The sequence below is a fragment of the Psammomys obesus genome, unplaced genomic scaffold, assembly GCF_907164565.1.
Source record: "Psammomys obesus unplaced genomic scaffold, mPsaObe1.curated_primary_1811, whole genome shotgun sequence".
Taxonomy (NCBI): domain Eukaryota; kingdom Metazoa; phylum Chordata; class Mammalia; order Rodentia; family Muridae; genus Psammomys; species Psammomys obesus.
This window is the reverse complement of record NW_026588368.1, coordinates 61,771-81,885: the sequence shown is the minus strand read 5'-3', so window position 1 is coordinate 81,885 and position 20,115 is coordinate 61,771. Positions and strand designations below refer to the sequence as shown.

The following is a 20,115-nucleotide window of genomic DNA, read 5'->3' as shown; positions in this document are numbered from 1 at the left end:
CACACACACACACACACACACACACACACACACACACACACACACACCTGCACCGGCTCTGGTGGGTTAGGCTGAGGTTAATTGCTCAGAGGTAAAATGACTTACTTTGGGTGAACAGGCTGTACATTTGTCAAATGCCAGGCTAACAGGAAGGACATTATCGAACCGTGACAGAAATCCCCGGATCTAAAAACAAACAGAACAATTACTCATTAGGCAAGGGATGAACACATCTATAAAGATGCATGTGGAGTGGGTGACAAGGAGGAGGAGATGGTTATTAGGGTCCTGACGCAGGCAAAATCTTGTGAATGTAAGCGCCCCTCTCCCTGAACTGTAATAGATTTGGGAGAGAACTACATCAGGTTCTTTATTGCCAAGATATATATGATTTTTAAATATTTGAGACCTAAAAGCAAATTTGCTTAAAAACATAAAAAGCGAGGTGGAAAATCTAAAGCACTGTCTCAGGGCTGGGAGGTGGCTCAGTGGGTGGAACCTTGGCTAGTATGCCCAGGCCTGGGTTCCATCACCAGCACAGCATAAAACAAGGCAACGTGGTGCACACCTCAGATCCCAGCACTGTAGGAGGTGGAGGCAGGAGGATCAGTCACCCTTGGCTACATAATAAGTCTAATGCCAGCTTGGGCTACATGAGACCCTGTCTCAAAAAACCAAAATGAACATAAATTACTGCTTTAAGAAATGTCTGAGAGCTAGAGTGTAACTGAGTGGCAGGTCACTTGCCTGGTTGTAAGAGGCTGAGGTTCCATCCCAGCATCATAAAACAACAAAACTCAGACATCTAGGTTGCTCTGACTTGGTTCTCTACGGAAATACAGAAGCCTGGGGTAAGCGTGCAATCCACAATCTACACTGGCTTCTCCAGGGATAACAGAAAGCAGAGACTCTCATAAAGGCAGGCCTAGTGACTAGCTGCTGAAGGCAGCTCACACAAACATTAAAACAACAACAACCAAAACCAAACCAAGTCAAGCTAAAACAAAACCCGTGCACTCACACCATTGATGGGGAAACAGCACCACCTTGAGCAGAAACGTCTCGTTGCAACCAATAAATCCACTTTTCTGAGTACCTTGAAGCCACCATTATGATTTAGTGGTGATGGGGAGCTGAAGCCTCTTGCATGTACCAGAAAGATATAATTAATAAAACTCAGGAAGATAAAATTAATAAAACTCATAATGGTAAAACCTTGAGCATTTCCACAGAAGCCAGCACTTGCAGTAAGCAAGATAATACAAATCTTTGTGAAAGTTCACTTACTTGATGCCAGAACTCCCTGTTGTAAGTTAATGAAGCATAGGCTCAGAAAGGTGAAGCAGCCTGGCTTAGGTAAGCAGGTGAGAAAGCTCCGTTTCAAAAAGAGGCCTCTCTCTGGTTCCTACTGCTGTCATGGACACCATGACTGCAGGTGGGTGGGTGTCTCTGCTTTCTACAGTTCCACATCACAGTCTATTACCAAAGGAAGTCATGGTAGGAACTCAAGGCAGGCAGCTGGAGGCAGGCACTGAAGCAGAGACCACGGAGGAGTGCTGTTTACCTGGTTGCTCATTGTGGTTTGCTCAGCCAGGCTTCTTATAAAACCACCTGCCCATGGGATGGCACCGCCCACAGTGAGCTGGGTCCTTCCACATCAATCACCAAACAAGAAAATACCCTGCAGGCTTGCCCACAAGCCACATAGACACTTACTTTTCCTTAATTGTCATTCCTTCTCACATATGCCTAGGCTGGTGTGAGGTTGACAAAAACCAATCAGCACACAGACTTTAAGAGCACCTGGCTCCCTCTTTTAGGTTAACAGCTTTTTTTTTTTAGGTTAACAGCTTTTGTCTTTTATGTCTCCACTATTTTTCTTTTCTTTCCTTATTTAGTGCTAGGGATTGAATCAAGAGTTCAGACTTGCTGAGCACAGCCTCTCCTGATAACTTCAATCACCTCATTTAAATAGCGCCCCCCCCCACTCCCGCAGTATCCATGCTTATGCCCAGGCAAACAGATGCCAGAGGAGATCAGCTGTCTTCTATCAATCTCCAAGCACAACAACTCTCAACCACAGCTTTTCTCTGATATGCCAGGGCCACAGGTACCCACAGCCATGCTGTGGCTTTGTTTGCAATCTTTCCAGGCCCCCATCACTACAGGCAAACAACAACAAGAAGAACAACCCCTCAACTCTCTTTACCCATAGCCATCTTGAACAAACACCTAAGTCCAGATGAGCACAAAGGCTGACACAGTCCACGGCAGAGTCTCTGTTTGCTGTGCTGCAACCAACAGCTTGATGAGGAGTGTGTGTATTCTCACCTCCGGAACATTTAATCTTGGGAATGCCCACAGGCCACTTCCGGAGCCTATTTCTGTGCTGATACATCATGACCAAAAGCAAATGAGGGGTGGGGGGAGGTTCATTTCACTCACACTTCCACCTCACAGTTCATCATCAAAAGCAGCAAGGGCAGGAACTCAAGCAGGGCAGGAACCTGAGACAGGAGCTAATGCAGAGGCCATGGAGGGGTGCTGCTTCCTAGCTTGCTTCTCCTGGCTTCCTCAGCCTGCTTTCTTATAGAACCCAGCACCACCAGCCCAGGAATGGCACAACCCACAGGGGGCTGGGCCCTCTCTCATCAGTCATTAATTAAGAAAATGTCCTACAGGTTTGTGAATGGCCCAGTCCTACAGAGGCATTTTCTTAATTAAGATTCCCTCTTCTCAAATGTGTCAAGTTGACATAAAACTATCTAACACAAGTATTAAGTCAAAACTGGCTCCTTGGGAACCTCTGAAAATGTGACTTTTAGTTTTTGCCTCTAAGAAATGTGGTGGCCTTTTCACAAACTAGAACAAGAGGCAAGTTCAGGGTGGAAAATATGCTAATCAGGAACCAGAAGTCACCAGCATGGCTGAAAGGGCAATTGCAAGTCACAAAAGACAATGTTGAGATCTTCGTGAGCTCCAGGAGTTCCAGGTTTAAATGCAAGCTCAGGGGCCAGTGAGATGGTGCAGCAGTAAAAGCACTGCTTCCAAGTCTGATGACCTGAGTTGGGTCCCTGGGATCCACGAAGTAGGAGAGAACTGACTCCTGCAAACTTGCCTGTGACCACCATATGAACGACATGGTTCATACTCAGGCCTGTGCGCGTGCACACGAACAACTATGATGAAGATGAATGTCTGCTCACAGAGCGCCTCACATACACCGGAGTTACTTTCATCCTGAGTTCTTTTAAAGCACTCAGATTCAACACGTCTTCATTAAAATTCTGTTGAAAGTGGCATACATATCTGTGTCTCCATTTTGCGGTGGCTCACGGGGCTTCTGCTGTCATTTCTGTTCTGTGGGAGTGTTCTATGCTAAATGTATGAGTGGGGATGGGGAGCAGAGGCCAGGGGAAGGGAAAGAATAGAATTAGTTAGGGGGATGGAAAGGAGAGCTAGAAAAGAGAAAGACAGAGAGAGAGAGGGAGGAAGAGGGGGAGAGAGGGAGAGAGGGAGAGAGAGAGAGAGAGAGAGAGAGAGAGAGAGAGAGAGAGAGAGAACAGCAACACAGGTCCCAGGGTTCTCCCAGGAGTCAAGCCATCTCACTAGCCCCATGGCTAATCTTTCTTTGTGCTATGAAGTAAGGCTCTACAATACTTTTTTCCCACATGTACAAATTCATGCCACAGATGTTTGTTTATTTTGAGACAGGGATTCAGCCTGTAGTCCAGGCTGGCCTTATACTAAGACAATCCTTCTGTCGGTGCTGGGATGACAGGGGTGAGCCACCACACCGAGTTGCAGAGCCACCAGTCGGAAAATGCTTTCTCTACCATGTCTCGTCAGTTGCCCATGTGTGTAAGAGCTCAGAGTTACCAAAAAGCTCTGCAGCATTCACATATATCAAGGCTAAAGACCATGATGAATTGAGAGCTCAGAAATGAACTCTTAGGAGTACGTCAACTCCATTCCCTCGGCCTGACAGGAAATGCATAAAACTTATGGTGCAGAGGCTGCTGCCAGCAGTTCAGCCCCATACTTAGACATGTCTAAACTTCCAGAGTGACCCACCATTCAGGTTATGCAGAAGTCTTAAGCGATATATCCAGATCTTTCCAGAGAGGCCAGATGCCAATTCATAGTCAAGGAAACTACCCCATATTGGAATTCTTTTCAAAGGGATCTGTAAAGGTTCTGTTCCCTGCCCTTTTCTGTTCTCAAGACTTATGTTTTTGTTTTTAAATTTAAATTTAAATTTATTTTACTTGGGTACACAGGGTTTCTTTGTATAGCTCTGGCTGTCCTGGAACTTACTTTGTAGACCAGGCTGGCTTGGAACTCTGAGATCCTCCTGCTTCTGCCTCCCAAGGGCTGTTTTTTTTTTAATTAAAAATTTATTTTTTATATTAATTACAGTTTCTTTGCTTTGTGTCCCAGCTGTAGTCTCCTCCCTTATTCCCTCCCAATCTCACCCTTCCTTCTTCATCTCCTCCCATGCCCCTCTCCAAGTCCAATGATAGGGGAGGTCCTCCTCCTCTTCCCTCTGACCCTAGCCTATCAGGTCTCATCAGAACTGGCTGCATTGTCTTCCTCTGTGGCCTGGTAAGGCTGTTCCTCCCATCAGGGGGAGATGATCAAAGAGCCAGCTACTGAGTTCATGTCAGAGACAATTTCTGTTCCCCTTACTAGGGAACCCACTTGGAGACTGAGCTGCCATGGGCTACATCTGAACAGGGGTTCTAGGTTATCCAGGTTATATCCATGCATGGTCCCAAGGGCTGGTATTAAAGGCATGTGCCACCACCATCTGGCAACTTATTTTACTTTTAATTTTGTATATGTACAAGTATGTACATGCATGCACACAAGTGCAGTGGCCATAGAGAGAGGTATTAAGGATCCCCTGGAGCTGGCAGAGAGGAAATTTCAGACTTAGATGTTGGGAAATGAACTTGGGTCCTCTGCAGCAGTAGCGTGTGCTCTTAACCACTAAGCCATCTTTCCAGTCATCACTCTCCCCTTTTCATAGATGAAAGCACAGAGGAGACATGAAAGCAGCCCATACAAAAGACTGATCAGTAGCTGCCAGGGGCTGAGGGTGGGACTGTAAAGGACACCAGGGCAAAGTTAGTGTCCGGTGTAATTTTCTAGGGGAAAAGGCTTTCATTTCTTTATTTCTGGTACTAGATGCTAATCCCAGGGCATTGTGATTGCTCTGCTTGTGACTGGGCTCTGCTGGCCGGAAGAATGGATGCGCCTACACTAACCTGAAATATGTGTTTCTTTGGTGCTACCTGCATTTGGCAGGGTCCTGGAAGAAAGCTACCTATACTTTCCTGGCTCCTGCCCTATAATCACTGTCAGATCCCAAACAGGCAAAGCAGGCAAGGAGAGAGCTCTGCTGTGAAGCATAAACCCTGGGTTATCCCTGAGCTTTGCCATCAGTGCTCTGAAGATAAGAGATGCTGCCCTGGGTGTGAGGTGAGAGGCAGCAGGCAGGAAGCATAGGCCATGAGCTAAGGGCTGTTAAGGGGGGTTTGGTAGCCTTGTGGCTGTCTCAGTACTCTGCCTGTGTAGTGTGGCCAGACTTCATTAGGCACACAAGGCCCTTCAGGAATGTACTAAGCAAGGACAAATGTCAGAGGTTAGTTCACGGAGTGGGCCTGGCTCTGTGCCATCTGAGGAGTATTATCATCTTTGTAACCACAAAGCCCTTTTTCGTAGCTCCGGGTGGTACATCTCCAATGACCATGTCCCTGGAGGTTTCCGGTGGTGGCTCTCAGCTGTGCTGGTGGTAAAGGTACTCTCTGGAAGGGCTCAGAGGTGACTGACGGCAGAGCAGGGATGGGGTCCCTAGACTGGGTTGTTATTTTAGCTAAAAAGACTCCAGTTTTACCCCAGGGCTCTTCATACGTCTAGTGTGCTCTCCACGAAGCAGCCTAAGCTTGTCACTCTTGTCATGCCAGGTCAGAATGCAGGGCATTCACGTGCACAGGCACCGTGTCAGGTCTACATGTTGAGTGTTGTCACTGGCCCTATGGCAGCTCATTTTGGTGTCACTGCCATCTGGTTACCTTCCACCACTCTCCAGATAAGATAACAAGGCTCAGAGAAATGGTGCAGCCTTACAAGCACCAAAGAGAAAAGCCAAGAATCTGTTCTGGTCTATTTTGGCTCTAAAGCCTGGTGGAAAAGCTGCAATGCGCAGAGAAGGAATGGAGAGAGAAAAGGAGGAAGTGAGAAAGGAAGAAAGGGAAGGAGGGAAGGGGGGAATAAGGGGAGGAACACACTATAAAACAAAACACTATAAAACAAAAATGCAGATGGTGTGTTATCTTCCAGGTGAATCCAGTTATCTTCAGTGGTTTTTGCCCAGTTGGATACGGAAGGGAGAGGGCCTTCTTCTCTGAACCACTGTGCTGGCCATGTTTCTACCTGAGCTCAGTATAACAAACTTTGGTGTCAAGCCCACCCCACTTCAATGGGAAGCTAAGGAACACCCAGAAACTGCTCAGGAACGAACAGCTACCCCAAAGCCCTCTTCAGAGCCCTACTTGCTTGGCTGTTGCAGCAGCTCCCTACAGGTTTGGCAAGGTTGCTAGAGCTTGGAGTTTGCACGCATAAAAACAAACTCCTGGATCAATCCTGGATGCTGAAAAGAGTCTTAATCACATTCTGTGCCAAGATGGAGTTTAGCAACAGTGAGGCCCAGGCACACTTCAGAGGTCTTTGTTTCAGATAACAGCTTCCGTTCCCATCACTGGCTGCTTCTCATTATTGAAATGGAGCCACAGAAGGACCAAAGAGCTAAGCTGGAAGCCAGCCAGCATCATCCTCAGAAAAATATTGCAGGATGCAGCTAACTCTTGAGACATTAGCGGGCATTGTTTCTCGAGTTTGAGGTATTCTTCCTCATTTCCTGCTTAGAGGGTAAATAAACTTCCATTTTAATAAAAATGGCAAGAGAAAGAAAGCCAGCATGGGCAAGGGTCTCACGAGCACAGAACTCTGCTAGTGCCTAATAAATACAATCTATACGTCACTCTCAGTGGCCTGTTATTAGGTTGTCCTCATACATAGGCGGAAAACATTAGGTTCAGAGGAGATGAGATATTTGCCCAAGGAGAAGGCAAGACAGCATGAGGGTGTGGTCAGACCATATACCCAGGAGCCTCCTAGCTTTCAGGCCCTCCCTCTGGATGGAGCTCCTACCATGCCCTCATGGGCTGGGTTGTGTCTACCGTCTTAAATGGCACCAAGGGCAAGCACTTCCTTGCTGTCTCTGATCCCAGTGTGTTCTGCATGGTCTGTGCTCAGGAAGCACCTGCTTGACTGGTTCGATGGAAAAGGTAGACAGCATGACCAGGTCACAAACCACAGCAGCCAACACAATACAACTGTGGACCATTCAGTTTTCCTGTCACCACCTAGCTGAGGGCCACAGAACCTGAGTGCAGAGAGAAAGGAAGCTCTTTCTTAGGCTTACACCTCAGACAATGCTCTCCTGCTCGACCTCCTCTAAGCAGAAAGTCTGTTCATCTCCCAGGGCATAAGAGCTAAGCATCCTTGAACTGTCAGGAGAGCTTATTAATAGTAGAAGGCCTGAGGGCAGAAAGATGGCTCAGTAGTTAAGAGTACCTACTGCTCTTCCTGAGGACCTGAGTTTTGTTCCCAGCACCCACACAAACTACTTATAACTGCTTATAACCCCAGTTCTAGCGCCATAGAACACTCTAACCTCTGTGGGCACTTGCATTCATGTGCATATATCCACACACAGACACATATACAAATAATAATTTAAATAAATCTTAAAAAATAAAAAAGCAGAAGGCTGAGGACTGGGGAGCAGGGCATCCGAGCCTGTGCAGACAGGGGATGACGGTGGCCAGAGCCTTGGGCTCCCTCTCTACCCTACCTCACTCAGAGAACTCCCAGGCCAGTCTTTGCTGGTGCCCTGCTCTAGTTTTGCTTTTCTGCAAAGAGTAAAAAGAAAGAACTCAAGAGCCCCAGAGAGCCATGAGCTGCTAAGCGCAGACCTAGTGGAAGAGCACACACACCTAGGCACAGGACGCATGCACTCAGGGGCTTCTGCTCATCTGTACTCCAGAGTTAGGAGTACAGGCCTGCTAAAACGGTGCTGGCCTGAGTTTCACTGTTCGCCTCAAGTGGATGTTTCCTTGCTGGCCGTGAGGCTTGCAGGGAAGCTTCCTGACTGTAGACACAATGTGACATGTGGCCTCACGCCCCTGTTGCCACACCCTCTTCACCTTCCTGGACTGTGGTCTAAAACAAAGCTTTCTCTTAACTTGCCTCTGGCAGATATTGTGACATCAAGATGAAAAAGTAACAAACGTCACACCAGACTTCCGTTCTTACCTCTTGCTTTTTCAGTGTGTGTGATGCACATGTGTGTGCAGGCGCATACACATGTATGTACAAGACTGTGAGTGGGGACCAGAGGTTGATAATTGGTGTCTTCCTTAATTATTGTGCTGGGAACATGAAATCTGGTCCTGGGGGTTGTGCAACAAATGCTTTATCCACTGAGCCACTTCCCTCCCACTCCCACTATTGAGTCAGGGCCTTTCTATGTGCCCCAGGAACCCTGAACTCTCAACTCTCCTGCCCCACCTCCAGTTGCTGGGGCTACAGGCTGTGCCGTCACGCCTGGTTATCATTCTCTTCATAAAAGATCCATTTGGTGGGAAACGGAGGGGGCACTAATTCTCTGCTGAGAACTATGATGAAAAAGTTGCCTGCCAAAAATCCCTGGCCGAAAAGCACAGACTGTCTGTTTCCAGAAAGTTCAAAGTATGACAAAAGCCTCATGTGAGTCGGGAGAAGGTCTCCTCTCTGTTGGAGGGCTATCAGGAAAAGTGCACACACACGCATTCCTTTGTGTGTTTGTATGTGTGTGTGTGTATGTTCCTGAGTGCTTGGACCATTCATTTAATGATTTAGGTCATTTTCTGTATTTGCTTATGCATCCTGCTTTCTCACATCAAATAGTTCTTCACGGTTTTCAAGACCTGTGCCAAGTTTCTTCAGCCATAATATTCAGCTGATTTCAGTTTGGGGACTAATTAAGTCTCTCACTGTCTCTCAATAATATCTGAATGGGTCCATTTTGCCTGTGGACCCACAGGGAGGGACAGAGCAAGCCAGTGGCCTCCTAGGTCTTTACTCAGAGGACAGCAGAGAAGTCAAGGAATGTTCTCCACCATTACACAATGGCTTTTGGGAGGTGTTGGGGGTGGAGTTGGGGATTTCCAGGCACCTCACTCCACAGGAGCAGGTTAAATAAGCACTCTCCTGGGGCACTGAGAAAATGAGCCAGAACCTTACAGGTCATTCTTTACAAGCAAAATACACAAAGGGACTCAGCCAGCTCCCCTCCAACAGGAAACCATTTGTCTCTAGGGGAGGGAGGAGGAGGGAGAGGTGAGGAAGAGAAGGAGGGGAGGAGAGGAGAAGGGCGAGAAGGGTAGGGGGGGAGAAGAAGGGAAGGAGAGGGAGGAGGGGAGGAAGGCTGTTGATTCGCTACCAGGCCTAGCTCTGTGGAGATGATGCTCTAATCAAAACACAGTTGCACTAACAGAGTCCTCTCCACTTGAGGAAAAAAAAAAAAAAAGAAAACCATTTGTTTAAATGGGGACTGAGCAACTCTGATTAATTTTGAAGTTCTTGCTCTCCTTTTTAGAATGTAGCTAAAAATAAAGGCTTAAAACTTGAACTAAGTAAGCAACACACACACACACACACACACACACAGCTTTTACCATATATGGTGGCATTATTCTTCAGCCTTTGAAAAGGCCAAGTGAAGAGATGGCCAACAACCAAAATAACCCTTCAGACAACTGCAGAGGAGTGGAACGCTGGAAGGCTTGGTGAATGGCAGGCAATTACTAGGCTCGCTCCTTGGGGATGAATGCCCATCGAGCGATGAGTTGCCATAGCTCTTGGGAAGCTCAGGCACATGCATCTGACACAGCCACCCCTCAAGGGAGGGGATTCTGCCCCCTGGCCTTGGCACTAAGAAAGCAACAGAGGCGGCAATTTAACTTAAAGGAAGAAACCAGTGCAAGGACATGACTGAAAATTTAATTAAGCCTCTACTCAGCATGAAATCTGTGAGAGAGATGAGGACCGGTCTCCAGGGCAGGAAAAGAGGCAGGATGACCTGGACAAGATGTAGATGAGAGTAGCCCACCCAAGTCAGCCGGAAGGTCAGCAGCCTTGTATGTGGTGGGGGAGGGAGATTACTGTTGCCAGGGTCTGCTGAAGTGTGTCTATGGAAAAAGACTGATATGTTCAGGTCACACAAATGCTCTGTTTGCAGGAGTGGGGGGAGCCACCTTTCCTGGGGTTCTATGGTTTCCAAAGGTGAGGCAGAGGTACTCCTGGACCATTGCTAAAGCACCTACTTTCCTGACACAGATTATGAGACAGCAGGTATAAGACAGGAGGTGGCACAGACAGCAGAGATGAAGTAGAGCTAGGCTGAGGTGCCACCGCCACCGTGCAGGCCAGAACACTCCACCCACAGAAGTGCTGAGAGAACACCAGTCATGGGCCATTGGCTTGGATCATGGCTTCGCTAACTCCATGATGGTGGGCTAGCCCTTCCTTCTGCTGACTCATTCTCACTGGAAAGTACCAGGCACAAGGGTTGGGCACATAGTTGGTAGGCAAAATGCCCTAGTTTCATCCCAGCCACCAAATAAATGAATTGCCAGTCAAGATCTGTGCCTCCTCCACATCTCCTCAGATGTGACACTAAAACTAACCTCATTTCCCCAGAAGGCAGCATGCAGCCTGCGGCTCATCCCACAGTGCCTTTCTTTTCAGCCTCAGGCACGGACCCTGTAAATTATGTTGTGAAAAAGCCCTGCTACTGGGTGGCATGGCTAACAGTCTGTCCATGCTTGCCCAGAAAGGCTTCCTGCCCAGGTAGGATACTGGCCACTGAAGGCTACCCGGCTAATCCACACTCTGGGCTGCTGGGTTGGCATCCACCAGCTTGGTCTCCGTGCCTACGAGGGTGCTCAGTTTGATTTGTAGACAGGAAAAGACGGACCTGAGAAGTTCTGAGACTGGGCCAGGGAAGGGCACCCATAGCAGGGCTGAGACTGAACCTGGCTGGACCAGGCCTGGCTATCCCAAGGCCTGCCCCTTCTTTTTCTACTGCATGATAGTCTGGTGAACAGCTTGAACACATCAGACTAGGCAGTTCCACTGGTTCATTCCTCCCAGCAGTGTCCTCAGAACAGACATTCTCCAGGTTGTAAGGCCCCTCTGAAGCGGCAGTTGCAGGAGTTGGTGGAAGGCTGTTGGTGGAAGGGTGAGGTGGTCTCACCTTCTCCTCCACTAGAGGACTGGGGCAGGACCACAACTTCATTTCCAAATCGCTCACCTGGTGAGGCACAAGTCCAAGAGAGGTGGGGGGTTCATTCATGCGGTCATCACTGCTGCTGGCGATGGCATAGCCCCTGCAAGAGGAACGCAGGAAGGCTCTCAGCTCACGTGTGCTCATGGTGAGCACATGAGAGAACATCTTGGGGCACTGGAAAGAGTTAGGGGAGCCAAATGCCCCTTTGCTGGGCTTCATAAGGTACAGGAAATTAATTTCCATGGGAAGCAGAGAAAGGCAGTCATTAAAAAATGGGCTCCGTAGAGTAGGAAAGATGAGAGCAAGCTTGTGAACACTGCCAAATGGTTAACTTCTCCTCTGTGCTTTGGGTCCATTAGCTGTGAAACAGGAGGGGCTACATGATATATCAGGGGCATGTGAGACAAACTGCCAAGTGCAAGGCTTTCCTCTCTCTCTTCTTTCTTCCTTTCCTCTCTCCCTTCCCCCTTCCTCTCTTCCTCCTTTTCTTTCCCATTTTCACATGCTGTCACTACACTGTGAAAGCTAGCCTTAACCCCTGGCTCGGACTATCCTCCAGCTTAGTCTTCCAGTAGCTGGGAGTGAAGTGTATCTCTACATCCTCCCGTAACCTGCTAAACTGATCTAAATGTGATAAACATCGAGGAAGGAGAAATAAAAGGAATGAACTGGGCTGGAGAAGTAATGGGCTACTCCCCAGAGAAGAGAAATGTTCATTTATGTCCCAGAAGAACTGTTTTTTTTTTTAATTAATTAATTTATTAAATAAATTATAGTTTATTCACTTTGTATCCCAGCTGTAGCCCCCTTCCTGATCCCTTCCTAATCTCACCCTCCCTCCCTCATCTCCTCCCATGCCCCTCCCCAAGTCCACTGGTAGGGGAGGTTTTCCTTCCCTTCCATCTGACCCTAGCCTATCAGGTCTCATAAGGACTGGCTGCATTGTCTTCCTCTGTGGCCTGGGAAGGCTGCTCCCCTCTCAGTGGGAGGTGGTCAAAGAGCCCACCACTGAGTTCATGTCAGAGACAGCCCCTGTTCCTCTCACTAGGAAACCGACTTGGATACTGACCTGCCATGGCCTACGTCTGTGCAGGGGTTCTAGGTTATCTCCATGCATGGTCCTTGGTTGGAGTATCAATCTCAGAAAAGACTCCTGTGCCCAGATTTCTTGGTTCTTTTGCTCTCCTGTCTTTCTATCTCCCCCTTCTTTCATAAGATTCCCTGCACTCTGCCCAAAGTTTGCCTATGAGTCTCAGCATCTGCTTTGACATACTGCTGGGTAGACGTCTTTCAAAGACCCCCTGTGGTAGGCTCCTGTCCTGTTCCCTGTTTTCTCCCTCTTCCAGTGTCTGTCCCATTTGCCTTTCTGAGTGAGGACTGATCATCTTACCCAGGATCCTCCTTCTTGATTAGCTTCTTTAGGTGTACAGATTTTAGTATGTTTATCCTCTATTACATGTCTAATATCCATTTATAAGTGAGCATATACCACGTGTGGCTTTCTGCTTCTGGGATACCTCACTCAGGATGACATTTTCTAGTTCCCGTTATTTGTCTGCAAATTTCATGATTTCCTTGTTTTTTATTGCTGAGTAGTATTCTATTGTGTAAATATACCACAATTTCTATATCCATTCTTCAGTTGAGGGAATCTGGGCTTTATTTGTAATAGCCAGAATCTAGAAACAACCCAGAAGAACTGTTTTTTTTTTTTTTTTTACCTGTTACCAGGACAAAGTGGGCAGGGTGTTGGGATCAAGGAGGTGTAGAGTCATCTCTCAAGGATTTTACTTCCTACCAGGTAGTAAGAAACTTGGGTGGCAGATGAGGTGAAGGCAGGGGAGGACACAGCTGTTCATTCCCCTTTCATGCCTTGTCTACTAGCCACTGAGGCTCTCTGAGTCACATGACAAACAGAATACTCGCTGTGACTTTCCACATTGCCTTTCTTGGAATTTAATTTGGACGAGAAATAACTATTTTCTACATTTGATTCTCTCCGTCTGTACTACAAATGGCACATAGAGCAGAACCCTCCAAATCAGGGTACAGCAGTGCTGGTAGGCTAAGCCTGGCTGCCACTCATTAGCTCTGTGAATCTTAGACCCCAAACTCAGCTCCCCCACCAGAAATTGGGACCAATGAGCCAGGTGAGATGGCATGGTCTGGTAATGCTGGCACTGGGCAGATTGAGAATCTCTGTGAGTGTAAGGCCAACATGTGCTACATGAGTTCAAGGCAAGCCTGGGATACAGGGAGAATCTGTCCAAAAATAACACCAACAAAATCACAAATACTAGTTTTTTCCTAATAACATGTATAGGGGATCAAAGAAGTCAAGAGTTATAAAGCAATTGGAGGAGGGCCTTGCACAAACTTTTGAGAAATGAACCACAGTGTCTATTGTCCAGTCAGGTGTGGGCACCTGTTTGCCCTCAGGGCAAAATCACAACTTCATTTGAGAATAAGAGCTGTGTGAAATAAGATTATATGGAAAGTGTAGACCTGAAATGTAACAATGACACTGAAAACTTTGATGGGTTTAACCTTTTCCAGGCAAAGAATTAACACACAGGAGGATGAGGCAACTGTAAAAGCAAGGGAAGACAGAGAGAACATGGAGGACGCAGGGGACCCACATGAGGGACACTGGGAGACCAGACAGAGTGCAGCTGGGGGTCTTAGAAAGAAATGGAGGACAAGAGAATGGGACAGAGTGGTACTCCGGGGAACAGGACCGAGAATGTACGCCACAGATGGAACTCCCAGGACAGAGATGCCAGAAGCTGCGGAAGGCTCAGGCAGAATGAACTAGAGCAGGAGACTGCCCCAAAGCCCCCAGGGGAAGGAGGAGAAGGAAAAGAGAGAGAACATGGCAGTCTTGAATTCCATCAAACATGAGAAACCTTAAATGCCTTTCCAGACAAACAAAACCTGAAGTGCTTAGGGAATTCTGCAGGCAGAAGAAAATGCCTCAGAGCTGCAAGTTTAGGGGCACAGGAAGAAATGAAAAATGTTTGCAAAACTAAATAAATATTAACTATGTAACAGTATCTTCTGGGGTTTAAATATGTAAATAATTTTCAAAAATAAATGTGAAGACACCTCTGGTCATCTAACAACATTTAGTCTCCTCTTCTGCCTCTTACAGCTTTACTCAGAGAGGCATCAGGCCTATCCAACAGAGCTAGATTTTTTAATATTCCTTGTTATATAAATCAAAGGGTGTGTTTTCAGGAAAGGTTCTTTAAGGGGCACGTCACACTTTTGCAGCACCAAGGCAGCTGTTGACAAAAGGGGCCCATGGAGAAAGTAGCTGACCCATTTGCTGTGATAGGAAAGCATGGCTGAATTCTGTGCTAGAAGCACAGGAAACGGTGGTATTGGGATTATGCAACCAAAACAGCACTTTCTGGCCTCGAAGGATGTGTGCTGGGTGTGAGAGTGGGGAAAGCTGCACTTAGAGAATATAAGCTAATAGCTGCAAGGCATGCTAATGTCAGGGCAGCCAATGGATTTGTGCTTTGCCTGCTATGTGCTGCCTTGATGAAAACTGGGACAAGCAGGTAAGATCTATATTCAGGACCAACAGGGAGGCACCAGACCTGCAAGGTGACATTGGAAGGGAAGTCATGTCCTGAGAGGTCCAGCGACCTAAGAGAAGAGGTTACTTGGTGCATTCCAGACAGCGTGGAAAGACATGGGAAAGGCTGGCCAGTGTGTTCATCCTCCTCGGGGCATCACTAGCAAATGACCATGCTGGCGAAGCCAGGCTAGAACTGGGGATAGTCACGGGCTTTGTGGTGAGGGCTCAAGTTCTGGAGACAAGACAGGGGCTAAGGTTGAATAGGAGGATAGACATGGGCACCCATCAAGAATCTGTTTAAAGTCAGATTTCAATAGTGACAAATCTGTGACACAGAGTCTGGACATTCCTTTACAGTTGGGCAGCTGGTGAGAGACACCAACCTGATGTGACCTGTGACCTTCGTATGGATTTTGTCCATTCTAAAGTTAAAAGGTGTGGTTTTGTTTTAAATTGTAGTCATGTGAAAGAAAATGATTCCTGGAGAAAAGTAACAAGGAGACCTTTACTGCTCACTGCTGAGCCATCACCATCTGATGGATTCTGGGAAGGAGGAAGGTATGGTATAGAGCTGTGCATGCTTGTAGGGTAGAAGCTTGAGATAGTCAGTGGTAGGGGGGAGAGTAATCATTATAATTGTGTTCTATACACATATAAAATTATCCAAGAACAAATCTATTAATTAAAGAACTCGATTAAAGGGGTTCCTTTGTCTCAAGCCCCAATGGCTTTTAGTTTGTTATTAAAATGAACGCTTATTTGCCGGTGAGATGGCATGGTCACACAGGTGTGATACTGGAGAGCAGCATCTTGTGCCCACGGGTGAGGGGAGCTGAGTGGCACATGCTGAGCCTCTGAACCTACCCTAGACGGTGGAGTTTGAACTTTTTTTGGCCAAGTTCCTGGACACAGACCTCGGCCACAGGCAGGTGATATAATTCCTAATGCCAGTGACACATTACATAGTACACACATTATATACACAGCATATACACTATACACATTATGCAGTACACATATTCACATTGTCCAGGGCTAAGAAAACCACACAACAGACTAATAATAGAAGTGACGTGTGACAGGCCAAATGCCCGTGCCAAAGTCTTCCTTCTTCCTTATCAGCTATCAAAATCATCAGAAGAATTCAAGAAGGGCATGGGGGCATGCCCAAGAGATCACATGCTGAGTACTTTCAGGCCTAAGAATTGGACTAGGTTATTTTTCGTCTTGTTTTGAGGTCAGAAAGGCTGAGACGAGGCTAAGGGAGGCCAAGGAAACTGAGGAGCTCTAAGTTCAAACGTTCATCTGGGTTCCAGACTCACCCCTCAGGATGCTGCAGGACAGAAACCATCAGCTCCACAGCCAGGGCACCTGCAATCACGGCCAGGCCTGGGCGGCTCACTGTGCACTGCTGGTCCAGAGTCCGGTCTCTGGTTGACTAAAGACAAACAACCATGGGCATGTATAGAATATTCTAGTCCAGGCAGCCCTAGGTGAACCTGAAACTCCCCACGATAAAGCTTTAAAATACAACCAGATTGGTGCAGTCGACGAAGGCCAGCCGGCCTCACCCTATCTAGTCTTGGGAGTGTCATAATAAGCAAAACAGTATGTAGTTAAGTGAGACACTATGCTGAACAGTATACGTACTGTAAAGAGACAGAGATGAGGACATTAGCCATCAGCAGCATGACCTCATGGTGGCTCTGCACCCAGGGCTCCTCTAGAGGAATCCATCACCTCCCTAGTATGTGGTCACAGGGAGGAACGATCATGAGTACCCAGTCACCTTTTCCTCCCATTCAGCCTGAGGTAATGGCTCAGAGTGACCCTGAATGAGGCAAGAGCCACGATCTCTACCCTGCTGTCCTCTGCTCTTGTGCATTGCCTCATCCCCCAGCCTGTGGTCTGAGGACTTAACTGCAAAACTGCAAGCATTTGTTACCACCTGTCTCCACACACAAGCTGTTCCTGGGTCAACCCCACAACGCTAACCTTCCAAATGGGGGCAAATCTTGTGGCTATTTGATGCTATAAAACGCTTATGCAATGAAAAGAAAGACATGGCTGTCCTGCTTGGGGGCTCAGCCCTGCTTGATGATGACCACTGATCAACAGGGCAAGCTGCGCGTTCCAGTATGTGATGAAGGCCATTATGCCTCCCTCTCTACACATGAGGAGATGGCAGCTTTTCTCTGTGCTGGGGGAAGAAAAGGCCAGTTGTTTTATAGAGCACACTGGGTTTGATAATAGCAGAAGGGGAAATAGGGCACTTCAGGGAACACATCTGCCCCTGAGCCCTGAGGAATGCCTGTTCCCATAGGCTCACTAATCTGGAGAACCCAGCTGGAGGTGCTCCTGGCTGCCTCACACACCACCTGCTCAGCAAGGAGCATGCTCAGGGCACATGGACTTCCTCATCTAGATGGTCAGATAAAATACATGAGGCACAATTAAGAATTCAATTTCAGACAGACAGCAAATACTTTAAAAAAAAATTAAGCAGCTCTTGAATACTATTAAGGGCATATTCATATACTTAAAAAAACAAAACTAAAACCAAAAAGAACACTTTCTGTTTACCTGAAATTTGGTTTCCAGACAGTGTGACAGGCCTGTGCTCTGCCCTGTTCTGCTAAATCACAGGGAACAAGAGGCCTTCTGGATCATCAAGGAGGCAGCATAAGGTCTGGCCCAGAACCTGGGGCTTCAGTCTCCTTGTTTCTGGGGCTCTTTCTAGAGTCAGTGTAGGGCTACAAGGGAGCAGGCTATGCAGAAGCTTCCTCACTCAGCTTGGGTCACACAGCTGTGATCACATTTATGCAGAGGCTGTGGCTCAGCCATCCAGGTAAGGGTGCCAACCATGGCTCATGGTGGGATAACGCCACCCTGACCCCAACTAGAGAATGCTCTTTATTAGACAACCTTTAAAAGGCACTGGGAGGGCAGGAACAAGGAACTCGACTTACGTCTCCTGGAGCCACCACGTCATTGCAGAAGTAGCAGCCAAGCTTGTACCCGGGGATGTTGGCAAAAAGTGAGGAGCCCAAATCAGCAGGTGGCAAAAGGTGGCTTAGGCACAAGTCCCCAGCTCCCTGCTGCTTCGGCTTCTTCAGGCCATGTCTCATGACAACAAAGGTGTCAAACCCCAAGGCAGCATTGATGACCAGCTAGCATTGAAGGAATAAAAGGGAGTTAGGACAAACCAACCTCAGGCTGAGGCTAAGTTCATATGTGGCTACCTTTAAATTGCCTTCTTTTTCTTTTTCATGTGAGCGTAACTAGACTTTCATAGCCATTTGAAACCTGTAAGAGACTTGATAAGTTGCTAACATAAAAAAATTTAAAACCCTTTACAAACATGCCTGTTTAGAGAAGAGGATACCAAGGGTCACAGTTCCACCTCAGTCCCAGGGTCATGAGGCTGACAGGAGGGAGGTGTGGACAGCAGTTGGTGGTTCTCCAGACCAGGTTTCCATGCCCTTTTAGTTCCTTGGAAAGGTTTACTGAGACATGATTTACAAACCATAATTTGCCCACAATGTGGATTTTGTTTCAGTTTTTGTTTTTTTGGAGACAGAGTTTCTCTGTGCAGCCCTGGCTGTCCTGGAGCTCACTCTGTAGGTCAGCCTGAACTTGAACTTAAAGATCTGCCTGCTTCTTTCTCTCAAGTGCTGGGATTAAAGGCATGTGCCACCACCACATGGATTTTTAAGAGGAGCTTTCTTCGTTTGTACCGTAAGAACTCCCTTGGGTTGTGATTTAGGTTGTTCTCCCAAAATTTTGGTCACATTAAAGTTTGAAAGAATCAAGAAAAGGGATGCTGGAGAAGAAAAGATATAAACCACCCCTGACACAGCTCTGAGGGCTCCAGAAACTCTGGGGCACTGCCTCTTGTAGCCCCCCTTCTGTTCTTGTCCTTTGCTCCATACATGATAACAAAATGATAGATGACAGATGACTGACAGATGAAGGGTGGATGGTGGTAGGGGCAGACATGCATGTTTTTATATATAAATGTAACATAAGATTCATACACTATTTTATAATATGGCATTTTCTTATTACCATTCTTTGAAAACTTCCCTGAGAATGGCTGCGTACTTAGCGAAACATCCTACATCACAGGGCCTTGAACTTCACAGGGACTAACAGCAGCACCTGCAAGGATCGCTAGGAGAATAGTAAGCACATTCTTGCTGGGTGATGGTGTGAGGTAAAAAAGAACTATGAGGCCACACAGGTCACCCTCCCAGGGAGGACAGCCTGTGGAAACTTCTCTCTTGGGTGGCTCACTAAGGTCTACACAGAGGTAGCCGGAGGCACACTCTACCTTCCGCTTGCTGGCTGCAATGACAGTAGGAAGCCACCGGCTCTCCCTGGTGTCCATTAGCAGGAAGATGACATCATGGTTCTCGATGAGCTGCTCCAGCTGTTCCACGTCTCTGTGGGCCTGCTCCAGCGTGAGGTCAGAGAAGTTCACAGGGTGTCCTGGCATGGGGATGCTCATGTTGAACCCGCTGGCATTCTAGGGAAGCAATGGCCACACTCACATCACTTACAACCAGGAATTTCTCTGTGCACAGTGCTACTGCTCCTTCCTTCAAATACCTGGGCCCTGTTCTCCACCTTCTCCACTTCCTTGAGCCAGTTGTGTATGTGTGTGTGTGTGTGTGTGTGTGTGTAGTGCTGAGGATGGCGCTCAGAGTCACAGGTGCAGTACAGCCAGGGATGTTCACTTTCCACAGAAAGGAAAGGATCACAAACTGAATCTCAAGCCTCTGCATCCCACTGGCCATGGGTAAGCATGAAAACATTGGCGTTCTTAGAGTTGCCAAAACTGACTGGAAAGATGGCAGGAGGTCGGTGCAAGAAAGCAAAAGGTCAGGAACTAAGTGGCTGAGCTCAGATTCAAGGCAACCTCTGCATGGGCCCATGGGAGATTCACACTCCTCTCCAGTAACAGACTGTTCTCCTAGGTGGACAAGCCTGTCTACCCCAGGGTAGACTGACAGATCTATGCCTTCTTCCACAGGACTTTCAGGCCATCTCTGCCTCGTTTCTCACTGTGGGAGCACCAGAATCACACACACACACACACACACACACACACACACACACACACACACAC

The 20,115-nt window shown here is 47.4% G+C and overlaps 1 protein-coding gene across 3 annotated transcripts in view; it reads right to left on the bottom strand.

Annotated features, from left to right (window-relative positions):
• The window catches only part of Atg7 (autophagy related 7), a 199,514-nt gene that overhangs the window by 121,344 nt on the left and 58,055 nt on the right, over positions 1-20,115 (bottom strand). For all 3 annotated transcript variants that reach the window (XM_055604315.1, XM_055604313.1, XM_055604316.1), the window contains 5 exons: positions 19,318-19,512; positions 17,954-18,154; positions 16,307-16,422; positions 11,423-11,498; positions 106-186 (listed from right to left, as the gene is read on the bottom strand). In XM_055604315.1, the coding sequence (XP_055460290.1) occupies positions 106-186; positions 11,423-11,498; positions 16,307-16,422; positions 17,954-18,154; positions 19,318-19,512 (669 nt within the window). The remainder of the gene's footprint in view (positions 1-105; positions 187-11,422; positions 11,499-16,306; positions 16,423-17,953; positions 18,155-19,317; positions 19,513-20,115) is intronic.